The sequence below is a fragment of the Chrysochloris asiatica genome, unplaced genomic scaffold (assembly GCF_000296735.1).
Source record: "Chrysochloris asiatica unplaced genomic scaffold, ChrAsi1.0 scaffold00026, whole genome shotgun sequence".
Classification (NCBI taxonomy): domain Eukaryota; kingdom Metazoa; phylum Chordata; class Mammalia; order Afrosoricida; family Chrysochloridae; genus Chrysochloris; species Chrysochloris asiatica.
In genome coordinates this window covers 20,516,740-20,531,696 of record NW_006408544.1, presented here as the reverse complement: position 1 = coordinate 20,531,696, position 14,957 = coordinate 20,516,740, and the positions used below count along the sequence as shown (strand labels likewise).

The 14,957-nt window shown below is 42.1% G+C and overlaps 1 protein-coding gene across 1 annotated transcript in view; it reads right to left on the bottom strand.

Annotated features, from left to right (window-relative positions):
• Positions 1–14,957, bottom strand: part of MROH7 (maestro heat-like repeat family member 7) — a 94,573-nt gene that overhangs the window by 75,529 nt on the left and 4,087 nt on the right. The window contains exons 2-4 of the mRNA XM_006839871.1: positions 3,201–3,274; positions 624–707; positions 167–246 (exon numbers count right to left, since the gene is read on the bottom strand). Coding sequence (XP_006839934.1) covers positions 167–246; positions 624–707; positions 3,201–3,274 — 238 coding nt within the window. The remainder of the gene's footprint in view (positions 1–166; positions 247–623; positions 708–3,200; positions 3,275–14,957) is intronic.

The following is a 14,957-nucleotide window of genomic DNA, read 5'->3' as shown; positions in this document are numbered from 1 at the left end:
ATTCAGACTCCACAAGAAAAGGGAAAGAGACAGGAGGAGGAGGAGGAAAGTGGGGAGTGGATGACAGACAACCAACCGGGTAGGGACTGGGCAAGAGAGCGCAAGGGGCACAGTGGAGAGCTCCCAGAAGAGACAGACAGAGCTGGGGGAGGGATGATGTGGACACCTCAGTTGCGTCAGGGTGTCCATGGCCTGCCGCCGGACGGAGGTCAAGAGGGAATCCAGCGGCTCCTCCTGGATCTGCTTCTGGAGAGGGGGCCCCAGTGGGGCTGATGATGGGGACCCCAGAGGGCTGCTCCAGACCTCTCAGAACTCCCCCACTGGTGTGAACTCCCACATGCTGCCAGGCCTCCAGGATCTGGAGAGCTGGAGAGCCCACTCACTACTCAATCCCTTCCTGGGTCCTCACTTGAAGACACCAAAGCACCCTACCCATTGGACCATGTCCTCCCAACAACCCAGTGGTACACACCCATTTGAGGAGAGCAAGGCCAAGAAAAGGGAAGTGACTTGTCCAAGCTCACCCAGGTGTCCACCTATACCTCCCTCTGCCCACTTCCATCCCGTCTCTCCCAGTGGGTAGACTCCCACTGGTGTCCCAGACCCGGATGTGACTTCTGCACCATCATCTTATTCATCATGATCTTCTTCTCTCCTTCGGATTCCAGCAGGTTCTGACTCTTCTGGAAGGTGCTGGCATCCTCATCCTTGAGAACAGCAGAGGGCAAAGCCACAAGGTGAGCACTGCTCTGAACTAAACCCTCAGGGGCTGCTGATATGCCACCCATTAACCACCCAACAATTCACCTGCTCCTCCCCAGCTGCCAGCCACCACACCAGTTCAGGCAAAGCAATTAACCACAAAGGGAATTGGGGGTGGGGTGAAGATCTGAAGAGGTTGCAGTGGCAGGGATAGAGTGGTCAGTCTTTGGAGGAAAACTGGGTGTCAGAGACTGCAAAGCATCTGCCACCGCCAGTCAAAAAGGGAAAAGAGGCAGAAACTGGGGAGACAGGAAGGGTTCCAACACGTCAATCTGAAGTTCTACCATTAACGTCATGTTTTAAGGGCCTGTGAGTACATAGTGGTCAGGTTAAGGCACTTTGCTACCTGACTGAGGGAGCGCATTAGTTGGTGTCCAGTTACTCTAAAAGTTCCTACTGTTTTATGGCAGAGACAAAACAAAAACAGAAAAATAGCTTCATAAAGTAAAGATAACAAAAAGAAGCTCATCATGGAGAGGGTGGTGGGTTAGAGATAACCACAAGTTCTTTCTTTCTTCTCCTCTCAAAAGGTAGAGTCTATTTCCTCTCTCTTTAAATCTGGACCCATCTTACAACTTCCTCTGACCAATGGAATTCTATGAAGTGATGCTGTGCCAGTTCCTAGCCTTGGCCTTAAAGGAACTGGCAACTGATAGGTTCCTCTTTCCCCCTCTAGAACTCAGCCGCCATGCTGTAAGGGAGCCCACACTAGACTGTGGAATGAAGAGAGAGCATGTGGGGAGATACTCTGAGTGAAGAGTCATCTTGGATGTTCTGGCCCCAACAGTTATTTCATAAGGAATAAAAGAACCTCCCAGCTAAGCCCAGTCAAACCTGAGAACTGTGAAATATTAGACCCTTCTAATCCATACTTTCTAGCAGACTAAGTGAACTTTAAAGCCTCTAAGTTTCACTGAACAGAAACTAACAATTTAAACAATAAGGTTAATAGAGGAGGGAAGGCTAAGTTAGGTTAAATGGTCAGGAAAGGCCTGTCAGAGGAGGTGACCTTTGGGCTGAGTCTTGAATGAAGTAGGAGGGAGACCTCCCTGTCTCCCCAAGAGTATGAGTTCACAGTTGTATCCTAATGCTTGAAGACTGTATTGCCACAAAGCAGAGACTCAGTGAAACTTTGTTGGATGACTGAATACACTCTGTGCAGTCATAAAACTCAGTGCTGTGCATCGATTATCCAACACAGGCCTCACTTCAACTTTATTGCACCCATTTTGTAGATGAGAAGATTCTTCCTGGCAGAGAAAGCACAAGTGTAAAGGCCCTGCCATAGGAACAAGCTTGGCACTGTGAAAATAGAAAGAAGGCTGGTGTGGAGAGAGTGAGATGGGCAGCAAGGAGAATGTCACAGAATGAAGACAGATGCTCCCAAATGTACCTCCCACCTTGCACTGCCCTGGGTACTGGAGCTTACTCCTAAGCAGCCTGGGAACAGGGGCCCCCTTTGCTGACTCCCATGTTGCTGGCTGCCCATCTAGGTTCCATGTGTCCTGCCTGGGGAGATTCCCTGTCTCCAAACTCTGCCCACCTTTCAGTCTTGTTCACACTGTGTATGCCACGGTCATGGTCACAGGCTTGTGCCTGCCCGTTCTGTGCTTCCTTTGCAGGACTGACCTTCTCTGACCTCTGGAGGCCTGCTGCATGGCCAAGACTCGAGTTGGGGCCTGCTAGTGCCCTGAAAAAGGCGCCATAGCCAGATTTTCTGTTCCTTTCCTAGCCCCTCCCACAACTCATCCTGTCATTTAAAATTTTTAATTTAAAAAAAAAAAAAAAAAACTTTTATTGAGCAACTACTACGTGCCAGGCACTGTTCTAGACACTGAGGATAGAATTGTGAACAAGATAGATAAAAATATTTGGCATTACAGAGGTTACATTCTAGAGTTGAAAGACTGACCAAAAATAAGAAAGAATAGAGAATACAGTATCAGATTGTGGTGTTGTGGCTTCATACGACAAACACTGGACTGCCAACCACAAGGTCCATGGTTCAAACCACCAGCCACTCCACTCGGTGGGGCAAAGATGAGGCCTGCTGTTCCCTTGAAGATTTAAAGCCTTGGAAACCTTCTCCAGGGTCGCTGTGAGTTGGAACCAACTAGAAGACCCTTCACAACAGCAGATCTGGTAGTGTAGGGAGTATGTGCTGGGCTGCTGACCACAGGGTTAGCAGTTTGAATCCACCAGCCACTCCATGGGAGAAAGATGAGATTTTCTGCTCCCATAAAGATTTACAGCCTCAGAAACCCTATCCAGGGTTGCTAGGTGGACCACCACTATTGTCTTACTATCAGAGAGTGGTGAGTGAAATGGAGTAAAAGAAAGCTGGGCAGAGGAAGAGGAAGTGAATGCCAAGTGGTAGCAGGGGGAACTGGAGGGGCCCCAGGGGGAAAGTCAGCTGGGGGGCTGAGCGGGAGGCATACCAGAGCCATGCTGTTGTCATCCTCTCTCTTCCTGGACATCTTCACCCGACACAAGGGCACTTCATCAAAGACTCCTGCACATCACAGTTTTAATAAGGAGAGAAGAGGGAGGGTAAAGATGTGGGGTACACAGTCCCCTCTGCCTTCCTCCATGAAGGACCCCTCCAACCCTGAGTCTCCCAGCAGCCAAAGAGCTTTTGAAAGTAAATGAGCTCACATCACCTCTCCTGTTTTTAAAACCCTTTAGTGTTGGCACCCCAACTCACTGAGCATAAAGCCAGCATCCTTGCCAGACTCTTTGAGGCCCTGCAGAGTTGGTGCCCTCGTCCCACCTCCCAGCCCTATCTCCCTCCACTCTCCTCTCCTTCACCATACTCTGGCCCACTGACCTCCTTGCAGTCCCCAGAAGCATCTCCTCTTGGGGCCTTTGCATAGGTGGTTTCCTCTACCTGGGCTGCTCCCCTGCCTCCCTCCTTGCCTAGTAGGGGGCTCCCCTCCTTCATTCTCTGCTGATCTGCACTCCTCAGACAGACCCCTCTGGGTGCCCTCTTGGATGCTTTTGTGCATTATCCTACTCTCTCCACAGTTATCACTATTTGTAACTAAGCATTTTTATTTGTTATAGTGGATATCTACTCTTTTGCCTGCTTCAAACCTCTTTACTTTAGTTAAAGAACTCCTCTCTTTCCTGTGGGCTACCCATTCCATAAATGAAATTGAATTCTGCAACCCCAACCCATCAGTCCATCTTCAAATAGAAGTGACCTGGAATGCACTCTTGGCCAACCCAAGTGTTCCATGTCCCCAGACACAGGGATTGTTCCAAGGGTGAGCACTTGGCTGAGAACGCTTTATGTGGGCCAAGGGCAACACTGAGGGACAGTGGGTCCTCTCCTTCTGAGATCATAGTCACAAAGGCTTAGAGCTTCAGGATATCTTGGACAGTAGAGGATGCCATTGAGGATGAAGTCAACAGGGAAACAAGCAAAGATGAGCGGGAACAGAGAAAGAAGAGATTTCTGATATTATTTGAACTTTTGGATTAGCCCTACTTATATCTATATCTACTGAATTAACAATGAAGTCCAAGGTGCATTGAAGGAATTGGCAAAGAACAAGGAACCAGGAATTGATGGAATAAAAATTGAAATCTTTCAAGAAAGTGAGGCAGCACAGGAGGCACTCACTCATCTATGCCAAGAAATTTGGAAGACAACTGTCTGGCCAACTGATTGGAAGAGATCCATATTTGTGCTCATTCCAAAGAGAGGTGACCCAATGGAATGCGGAAATCATTGGGCAATCTCTTTGATATCCCATGCGAGTAAAGTTTTGCTAAAGGTAATACAGAAACAGCTACAATCATACATTGACAGAGAAATTCCAGAGGTTCAAGCCGGATTCAGAAGAGGCTGTGGAATGAGGGATATCATTGCATTGCTGATGTCCGATGGATCTTGGCTGAAAGCACAGAAGATCAGAAAGATGTTTACCTGTGCTTTATTGACTACGCAAAGGCTTTAGATTGTGTGGATCATGACAATCTATGGACAACACTGCGAAGTGTGTGTATTCCTGAACACTTAATTGTGTTCATGAGGAATCTGTACCTGGACCAAGAGGCAGTTAGTTGTTCGAACAGAACACGGGAACACTGAATGGTTTAAAATTAAGAAAGGTGTGTGGCAAGGTTGTATTCTTTCACCATACTTATTCAACCTGTATGCTGAGCAAATAATCAGAGAAGCTGTGTTATATGAGCAAATAATCAGAGAAGCTGTGTTATATGAAGATAAACGTGGCATCAGGATTGGAGGAAGACTCATTAACAACCTGCGATATGCAGATGATACAACCTTGTTTGCTGAAAGTGAAGAGGACTTAACACATTTACTGATGAAGATCAAAGAGCACAGTCTTAGGTATGGATTACATCTCAATGTAAAGAAAACAAAAATCCTCATCACTGGACCAAGAAACAATATTCTTATCAATGGAGAAAAGATTGAAGTTGTCAAGGACTTCATTCTTCTTGGATCAACTATCAACACTCGTGGAAGCAGTAGTCAAGAGATCAAATGATGTATTGCATTAGGCAAATCTGCTGCACAAGACCTTTTTGAAGAGCAAAGATGTCAGCTTGAGGACTAAGGTGTGCCTGACCCAAGCCATGGTATTTTCAATAACCTCATATGCATGTGAAAGCTGGACAGTGAATAAGGAAGACAGTAGAAGAATTGATGCCTTCGAGTTATGGTGTTGGAGGAGAATATTGAAAGTGCCATGGGCTGCCAAAAGAACAAATAGATCCATTTTGGAAGAAGTGCAGCCAGAGTGCTTCTTAGAGACCAGGATGGCCAAGCTTCATCTCTCATACTTTGGACCTATGGTCAGGAGGGACCCGTCACTGGAGAAGGATATCATGTTTGGTAAGGTGGAGGGTCAGAGAAAAAGAGGAAGACCCCCAACGAGATGGATTGGCCAAGTGGCAGCATCGATGCACTCAAGTGTGGCAACAGTAGTGAGGTTGGCCTAGGATCAGGCAGTGTTTTGTTCTGCTGTGCATAAGGTCACTATGGGTCGGCACCTAACAACAACAACATATCTATCTCTGGTGGAGTCCTGATACTGTAGGATAAGCATTTAATGGCTAACTACAAGGTCAGTGGTTCAAACCCACTAGCTGCTCCTCAGAAACCCTTTATTGGGTCCCTATGACTCAGAACTGACTCCACAGCACCACTTACCAACAACAGCAGCATAGCTGGCTCTACCCCTGGACATTTTAGTTATGTGAGCCAATAAAGTTTCTGTTTTTCGTAAGCAACTTTGAGTTGGAGTTTAATCTTCTGCAACAAAAAAGAACATTCTTGCCATGAAGAATCTCAGTTTTATGGAGAGGGTCTCTGATAAGACTTGAGTGGGTCCTGAGCTTTGTCTTCTAACCCCAAAATTATTTTTAACATGTGAATCAGATCTGTAACCACCAATGCTTATACTCTTGAGTATTTATTGAATTAACTAAATATCTAGTGCCCAGCCACGATGTTAGAGCCTGAGAATCAGGAGTGAATAAAACAGGCAGAACCCTAACTCTAATGGAGCTGAAGGACTAGTCGGGATGACATATTAAATATATGCAAGGTAGGTTCAGACCCCAAAGGGCCACCCCCCTCTGCTGTAAGGGAACTAGAAGTAAACCTACTTCATAGCCACCCCCAAGGGGATTTCTAGGGATTTCATTATAGATTAGATAGATAGACAGACAGATGGACAAAAGGTGGTGGTGGTTACGTGCTATGGAGTCGGTTCTGACTCTAACAACCGTGTATCGAGTTTCCCAGGCTGTAAATCTTTATGGGAGCAGAAAGCCTCATTTTTCTCCTGCGGAACAGCTGGTAGTTTCGAACTGCTTACCTCGAGGTTACCAGCCTGACTCATAACCACTATGCTACCAGAGTTCCTTAGATAGACAAATAGATTGTTTGAAAAACAAAACCAATAAAATTGACCTAATTGAAATGGTAGAAAATAACACCATGTTCCTGAATGCTGTAGATTCTTATCAATTATAATAGATCCTTTACTAAATTTTACACATGTTGTTGTTGTTAGGTGCCATCAAGTCAGTAGTGACTCATAGCGACCCTATGCACAACAGAATGAAACACTGCCCAGTCCTGGGCCACACCATGATGGATAAAGTGAGGGACAGAGTAGAAGGAGACCCTCAATGAAATGGATTGACACAGTGGCTACAACAATGGGCTCAGACAGCGGTAATTGTGAGGGTGACTCAGAACCAGGCAGTGATTTGTTCTGTTGTACATAAAGTTGCTATGAGTCGGAGCTGACTCAACAGCACCTAACAACAACAACAACCATAATAAAGACTGTGTGATATTGGCAAAAGGACAGACAAACAGATCAGTGTAACAGAACACAGAGTCCAGACATAGACCCACTTATACACAGCCGAGTGATTTTTGTAAAAGAAACAAAAGCAATTAAATAAAGAAAAGGTAGTCTTTCAATCAATGATACTGGAAAATAATCTATCACATGAAAATCTATAGACAACCTAGATTCTTACCTCATGCCATATAAAAGATTCATTGAAAATGATCATAGACATAAATAAAAAGCCTAAAACTAGAGAACAAAACAATAAAACATAGGCAAAAATCTTTATGATTTTGAGTTAGGCAAATATCTCTTACATATGACACCAAAAGAGGGATTCATAAAAGAAAAAAATTGGCAAGTTGGACTTTTTCAAAATTAGGAACTCTTTGAAAGACAACACTAAGAGAATGAAAAGATGAAAGACAGAGTGGGAAAAAATTTTTTGTAAATCATCCATCTGGTAAAAAACTTACATAAGATATAGAGAGAGAAATTGAAAACCATCTTTTAAATTAACAAATCATAAGAAAACAAGCTGATTTTTTTTTTAATGGTCAAAATATTTTAGCGCTTCACCAAAGCTAATAATAGCAAATTAAGAACATTAAAAAACAAGCTGGCATCATTAGTCATTGTTGCTACTAAATGCCATCCGGTCAGTTCTGAAGCATAGTGACCTTGTATAGGGTTTTCAAGGAATGACTTGTGGCTTTAACAGTCCATTACTTATCCTACAGCACCACACCAGGATTTATTTGTTGTTTTTAAATGCCATTGAGTCAGTTCTGACTCATAGAGACCCTGTATAGAGTTTCCGAGGAGTGACTAGTGAGTTTGAACTGATGACCTTGAGGTTCAAACCAACCTTGCAGCTGAGTGCTAATCCAACAGTGGCACACCAGGACTACTCACACCTATTAAAAAATGGCTTAAATTTAAAAATCGGATAACCTGATAAAATGTAAAACAATAAAATTTTTAAATCTGATAGCTATAGTATCAAGTCTTGGAGATGATACACCATGACAAGCATTCTCAGACACTGTTGGTAGCAATGTAAAATGGTATATCAACTTTGGAAAGTTTCTTTAAAAGTTACTCCCATGTAATGAAACAAGTTATATGAATGGTTGAATGTGAAACTGATGATGTGCCCTGTAAACTTTCACTCAATACAAAATAAAAACCTTTATAAAAAAAAAAAAAAGTTACTCCCATGTAAACTATCACATAATTCACAATTAATCATTTAAAAAAAAAAAAAAAAAAAAAAGGTTAACCATACACCTCTCGTGTAACACAACCATTCCAATGCTAGGTATTTACCCAAGAGAAATCAAAGCACATGTCCTTAATAAGAACTGCACATGAATTCTATAGCAGCTTTGTTGTAATAGCCAAAACCTTGAAACAACCCAAATGGCCATCAACAAGAGAATCAATAAACAAATGTGTAGATCATGATAACGTATGGATAACATTTCAAAGAATGGATACTCCAGAACACTTAATTGTGCTCATGAGGAACCCGTACATAGACCAAGAGGCAGTTGTTAGAATAGAACAAGAGGATATGGAATGTTTTAAAATCAGGAAGGGTGTGTGCCACATTTGTATCCTTTGACCACACTTTTTCAATCTGTATACTGAGCAAATAATCCAAGAAACTGGATTAAATGAAGAAGAATGTGGCATCATGAATAAAGGATAACTCATTAATAATCTGCAATATGCAGATGATACACCTTGCTTACTAGAAGTGAAGAGGACGTAATACTTACTGATGAAAATCAAGACCACAGCCCCTTAAGTATGAGTTGTACCTTAATGTAAAGAAAACAAAAATCCACGCAGCTGGGCCAGTAAATAACATCATGACAAATGGAGAAAAGATTAAAGTTGTCAAAGATTTCATTTTGCTTGGATTCATAATCAACACTCATGGAAACAGCAGCCAAGAAATTAAATGACAGATTGCATTAGACAAATCTGCTGTACAAGTCCTTTTTAAAGTGTTCAAGAGCAAAGATGTCAGTTTGAGGACTAAGGTGTGCCTGACACAAGCCATGGTATTTTCAGTAGCCTCATACACATGTGAAAGTTGGACAATGAAGAATTAATGCATTTGAATTACAGTGTTGGAAAAGAACATTGAGAGTACCATGGACCGCCAGAAAAACAAACACATTTGTGTTGGAAGAAGTATAGCCAGAGTTCTCCTCAGAAGTCAAGATGGTGAGACTTTGTCTCTCATACTTCAGACATGTTATCAGGAGGGACCAGTCCCTGGAAAGGGACATCATGTGTGGTAAAGGGCAGGGTCAGCGAAAAAGAGGAAGGTCCCCAACAAGATGGATTAGTATGGTGGCAGCAGCAATGGGCTCAAGCGTAACAATAGTTGTGAGGTTGGTGCAGGACTGAGCAGTGTTTTGTTCTGCTGTGCATAGGGTCACTATGAGTTAAAACTGACTGGACAATATATCGATACAATGGACTGCAACTTAGCAATAAAAAGGAATGAACCATTGATACAAAACATACTACGAATAAATCTGAAAATAATTTTGCTGAGTGAAAGAAAGCAGACAAAGAACTAACATACCATATGATTCCATTTATATAAAATTCTAGAAAACGCAAACTATTTTATAACAATCGTTGTTGTTGTTGTTAAATGCCGTTGAGTTGGTTCCAACCCATAGTGACCCTATATAGGGTTTCTGAGGAGCGGTTGGTGAGCTTGAACCACCAACCTTGTGGTTCAAATGACTTTGCAGTCCAGCACATTAACCCACAGTGTCATACCAGGACTCCATAGATAGCAGATAATGGGTACATGAGGACAGTAGCAGAATGAAGAATTACAAAGGGACATGAGGAAACTTGTGGTAGTGATGGGTAGGTTTGTTGTCTTGTTTGTGGTGAGTGATATGGGTGTTGTTGTTAAGTGCAGTCAAGTCATTTCCGACTCATAGTGACCCTGCATAGTGTTTCTAAGAAGCAGCTGGTGATTTTGAACCACTGACCTCACAGTCCAAACCTACCTTATGGTTCAGTGTTTATCCTACAGCACCACACATATGTAAAAATGCATCACACTGTAAACTTGAAATATTGTATGTCAATTATACTCAATAAAGCTATTTTTAGTAATAATAAAAACTTCTTACCTTACACTTACCCCATTCCCTCAGTCTTCAAGTCAAGTGTGGTGCTATAGGATAAGCACTGGACTGTTCCTTGGAAACTCTATACAATATGGCTATGAGCCAAAACTGACTCAAAGGCACTTAATAACAACAAAAAATACATAAGAATGAAGCTGAACTCCTAGCTCACACCATATACAAAATTATTGCAAAATGAACCAAATCCCTAGATTTATTTATTTAGATAGAAGTTGATCTAGAAGTTGAGTGAACCATAAGTAGGATAGACCCAAAAAGAAAATTACTAAGATATATTATAATCAAACTCTCCAAAATCAAAGACAAGGAAAAAATCCTGAAAGCAGTTCAGGAAAAGTAAAATATTGCCTAAAAGAAAAACCAATAAAATTAAGTTCTGAGTTCTCAGCAGAAATCTTTTAGACACTGAGGCAATAGGGAGACATATACCAAATTCTGAGAGAGAACAACTGCCAACCAAGCATCATATACCCAGTGAAACTGTCCCTCAAATACAACAGTGAAATTAGAACATTTCCAGATAAACAGAAATTAAAGGAATTTGTAAGAAACAAAAACAAAAAACCAGCCAACTCTACAAAAAAATACCAAAGGGAGTCCTTTGAACTGAAAACCAACAACAGCAGACAACAGCCATAGACTGAAATACACAGCAACACCACCCAGGATTCAATCCAGACATAGAAGTATCCAGGGAAAAACAAACCTACAAGACTGAAGATAAGGAATTAGAGATCTCAATCTAATGAAGAGAGCTATAAAATAAAAAGAGGGAAATGTAGAGTTACAGAATACCAATTGGTAAGGAAGTCGAGTAGATTTCAAGATAAAATTTGAGGAAGAAACTAATAAATTACAGGATAACCTCAAGGAAACATAATACACCTTCACATCAAATTAAGAAATGGAAAATCCATGAAATTTTGTAAACGTTAAATCTGAAGAAAATGCACACACACACACAAATGAACTCAGTACTGAAAAACATGAAGAACAAAGAAAACAGCATCACCACAAAAAATAGCTCACAGCAAAATGACTGCAATCATGGTGCTCCTTAGACAAAGACAGTAAGGCTTCATCTTTCATACTTTGGGCATGTTATCAGGAGGGATCAGTCCCTGGAAAAAGACAGCGTGCTTAGTAGTGTGTCAAAGAAAAAGAGGAAGACCGCCAATGAGATGGCCTGACATAGCGGAAGCAACAGCGGGCTTAAACATAACCATTGTGAAGATAGTGCAAGACTGAGCAGTGTTTCATCCTGTTGGTTATTATGAGTCAGAGCCTACTTGATTGACATCATCTAAAACAACAACAACAACAGGTATTTTCTGAATAATTATTTTTATTTTTAATAAAAGATAACCTTAAAAAGGAAAACTTGACTAAATGTATAAATTAATAACATTCCAAAAATAATGTCATTGTCTAGTTTTGAAGAATTAGACAAATTTACTCTAAAATGTATATGGACTAATAGTTAAGGCAATTTTGAGAAGTAATTTTAAAGAGGGTTTCGCACCCTAGCAGATATGAATACATATTACAAAGCCATATTCATTTTTAAAGCATCATAATATGCTATTGTTACATGAATAAACACAAATACATTGAGAGAAGATATTTACACCATCAAATACTGACAGGGATTAATTTACAGAACTCCTGCATGTCCAGAGTGAGGTTCAGGTTCCAGTTGTTGTTGTCGTCAGGTGCCATCGAGTCGGAACCGACTCATAGCGACCCCATGCACAGAAGAACAAAACAATGTCTGATCCTGGGCCAACCTCACTATCGCTGCCACACTTGAGTCCATCAGTGATGCCACTTGGCCGTTCCATCTCGGGGCTCTTCCTCTTTTTCTCTGACCCTCCATCTTACCCAGCATGACATCCTTCTCCAGCAACTGTTCCCTCCTGACAATATGTCCGAAGTATGAGAGGCGAAGCTTAGCCATCCTGGCCTCCAAGGAGCACTCTGGCTGCACTTCTTCCAAATCAGAACTATTGGTTCTTTTGGCAGTCCATGGCACTTTTAGTATTCTCCTCCAACACCACAACTCAAAGGCATCAATTCTTCTACGATCTTCCTTATTCACTGTCCAGGTTTTGCATCCACATGAGGTTATTGAAAATACCATGTCAGGCGTACCTTAGTCCTCAAGCTGACATCTCTGCTCTTCAACACTTTAAAAAGTTCCTGTGCAGCAGATTTGCCCAATGCAATACATCCTCTGATCTCTTGACTGCTGCTTCCATGAGTGTTGATAGTTGAACCAATAAGAATGAAGTCCTTGACAACTTCAATCTTTTCTCCATTGATAAGAATGTTGTTTCTTGGTCCAGTGGTGAGGATTTTTGTTTTTCTAACATTGAGATGCAACCCATACTGAAGGCTGTGTTCTTTGATCTTCATCAGTAAATGTTTCAGGTTCCAGAGAGGATCCCAAAGCCCTGCTCAGGTGGAGACCTCAAAGACTCAATATAGGTGAGCAGAGTCAAGAATCTATCAACTATACTGATAAAACTATGGCCTGAATGGTACACAGGGTTGACAGGGATGGGCAACTTAGACATTGGCTACCCAAAATTGGGGAGGGGAGGAGCAGCTACAAAGGCAAGAAGTGACTGACTTACAAACTTTCAAGAAGGAGCCCAATTCCAAAGGGTGCAGGGAAAGGTAGAATCTCCACTGAGTAGTTTCCAACCTGTCTGGACAGGGCTGTTGAAAGGAGATGGGGATAAGACTTGTGGTTCAGTGGTGAATAATTGCTATCAGGACTGACTGTAAGTGTTGGAAATGTAAAGGTAGACATTTTGTGGCAAAGGAAGGGGAGTGGTTGATTTTGCAGTCCAGGAGCGGAGGTCCCTGGCACCATCAAGGAAGAAGAAGAGCAGAGTGCGGGACCCTCTCCAGAGAAGCAGTGATACCAGAGATGGAGGCAGAAACGATGTGGAGAGATCAAGCAGCTGGGGACTCTGGACTCAGGGAGGGAGAGGGGCTGTGTGTTGATGGCTGGAAGCCAGGCTTGTGAGGTATACCCTTTGGTTGTTTGATGATGCATGGAGGGGATTGTAATCACTGCATTGAAATGAAATAAGAAGGGGTAGGTGTGGGGCTGATGTTCTCCCATGTGAACTGTCACATAATTCACAATTAAAACTTAAAAATCAAAACAAAACAAAAAAACTATGGCCTGAAGACCAGGTATAAAATTTATCAAGAAAGAAATTTTGAATGGAAAGTATAGCTAATGCATTTATAATTTAGATAGAATAGCAGTATTATTATTTTATAGAAATATGACAGTTAATAAAATTGAAACTCAATGAGATAAAGTAATTTGTTCTGAGTTACACAGCTAGCAGAGGTGAAGTACAAGATCTTTTGTGTTATATAATTAACTGATATACTGCACGTTGTGTAGACTATTGTGTTGGTTAGGGTTCTGTGTCAACTTGATTAGGCCAGGATTTTCAGAGGCTTAACAGTTGGGATGTGCTTACTCCCGAGGTGATGAAACCTAATACAGGCATAGTTAGCTCTATGATGAGCGGCTATGAGCAGCCAATCAATTGAAGGGAGCCTTCCTTGGGTGTGTGGCCTGCTCTCAATATAATGGACATGTGGGAAGGGCTCTCTTTCTCTTCTGCTGGGGACCTGGGACTCTACAATTGTAAGATAATAAACTTCTCTTTATATATATATATATGGAGCACTGGTAGTGTTGTTGTTATTGTTAGGTGCCATTGAGTCGGTACCGACCCATAGCGACCTTATGCACAACAGAATGAAACACTGCCCGATCCTGGGCCAACCTCATTACTGTTGCCACACTTGAGTCCATCAATGCTGCCACTTGGCCAATCCATCTCATTGGGGATCTTCCTCTTTTTCTCTGACCCTCCACTTTACCAAACATGATATCCTTCTCTAGTGACTAGTCCCTTCTGACAGTATGTCTGAAATACGAGAGACAAGTTTGGCCATCTTGGCCTCCAAGGAGCATTCTGGCTGCACTTCTTCCCAAATGGATCTACTGGTTCTTTTGGCAGCCCATGGCACCTTCAATACTCTCCTCCAACACCATAACTCAAATGCATCAATTCTTCTATGGTCTTTCTTATTCACTGTCCAGCTTTCGCATGCATATGATGTTATTGAAAACAGGTAACGTAGTGGTTACGAATTTCAGAATAAGCCGTTCAAAACTACTAGCTGTTCCGCGGGAGAAAGATGAGGCTTTCTGCTCCCGTAAAGATTTACAGCCTCAGAAACCCTGTACAAGGTTGCTATGAGTCGGAACTGACTCCATGGCACATAACAACAACATACATACATACATATATAATTGGGCAGTGTTTCGTTCTGCTGTGCATAAGGTCGCTATGAGTTGGTACCAACTCGATGACACCTAACAACAACAACTATATATATATATAGGCCTGACCTGGAGGTGCTGTGAGCCATTACTAGGACCTCTTTTGAACAGGGCTTTATAAATGGGTTTGAGTCAGGCCCAGAAGGACTGGAGTTACTCTGACCCAAATCAAAAATCTTGCTTGAAAGGGAATATATATATATACATACATATGTTTCACTGGTTTTGCTTCTCTAGAAAACCCTCATCTCTGCCAAGATATTTGGAAGACAACTATCTGGC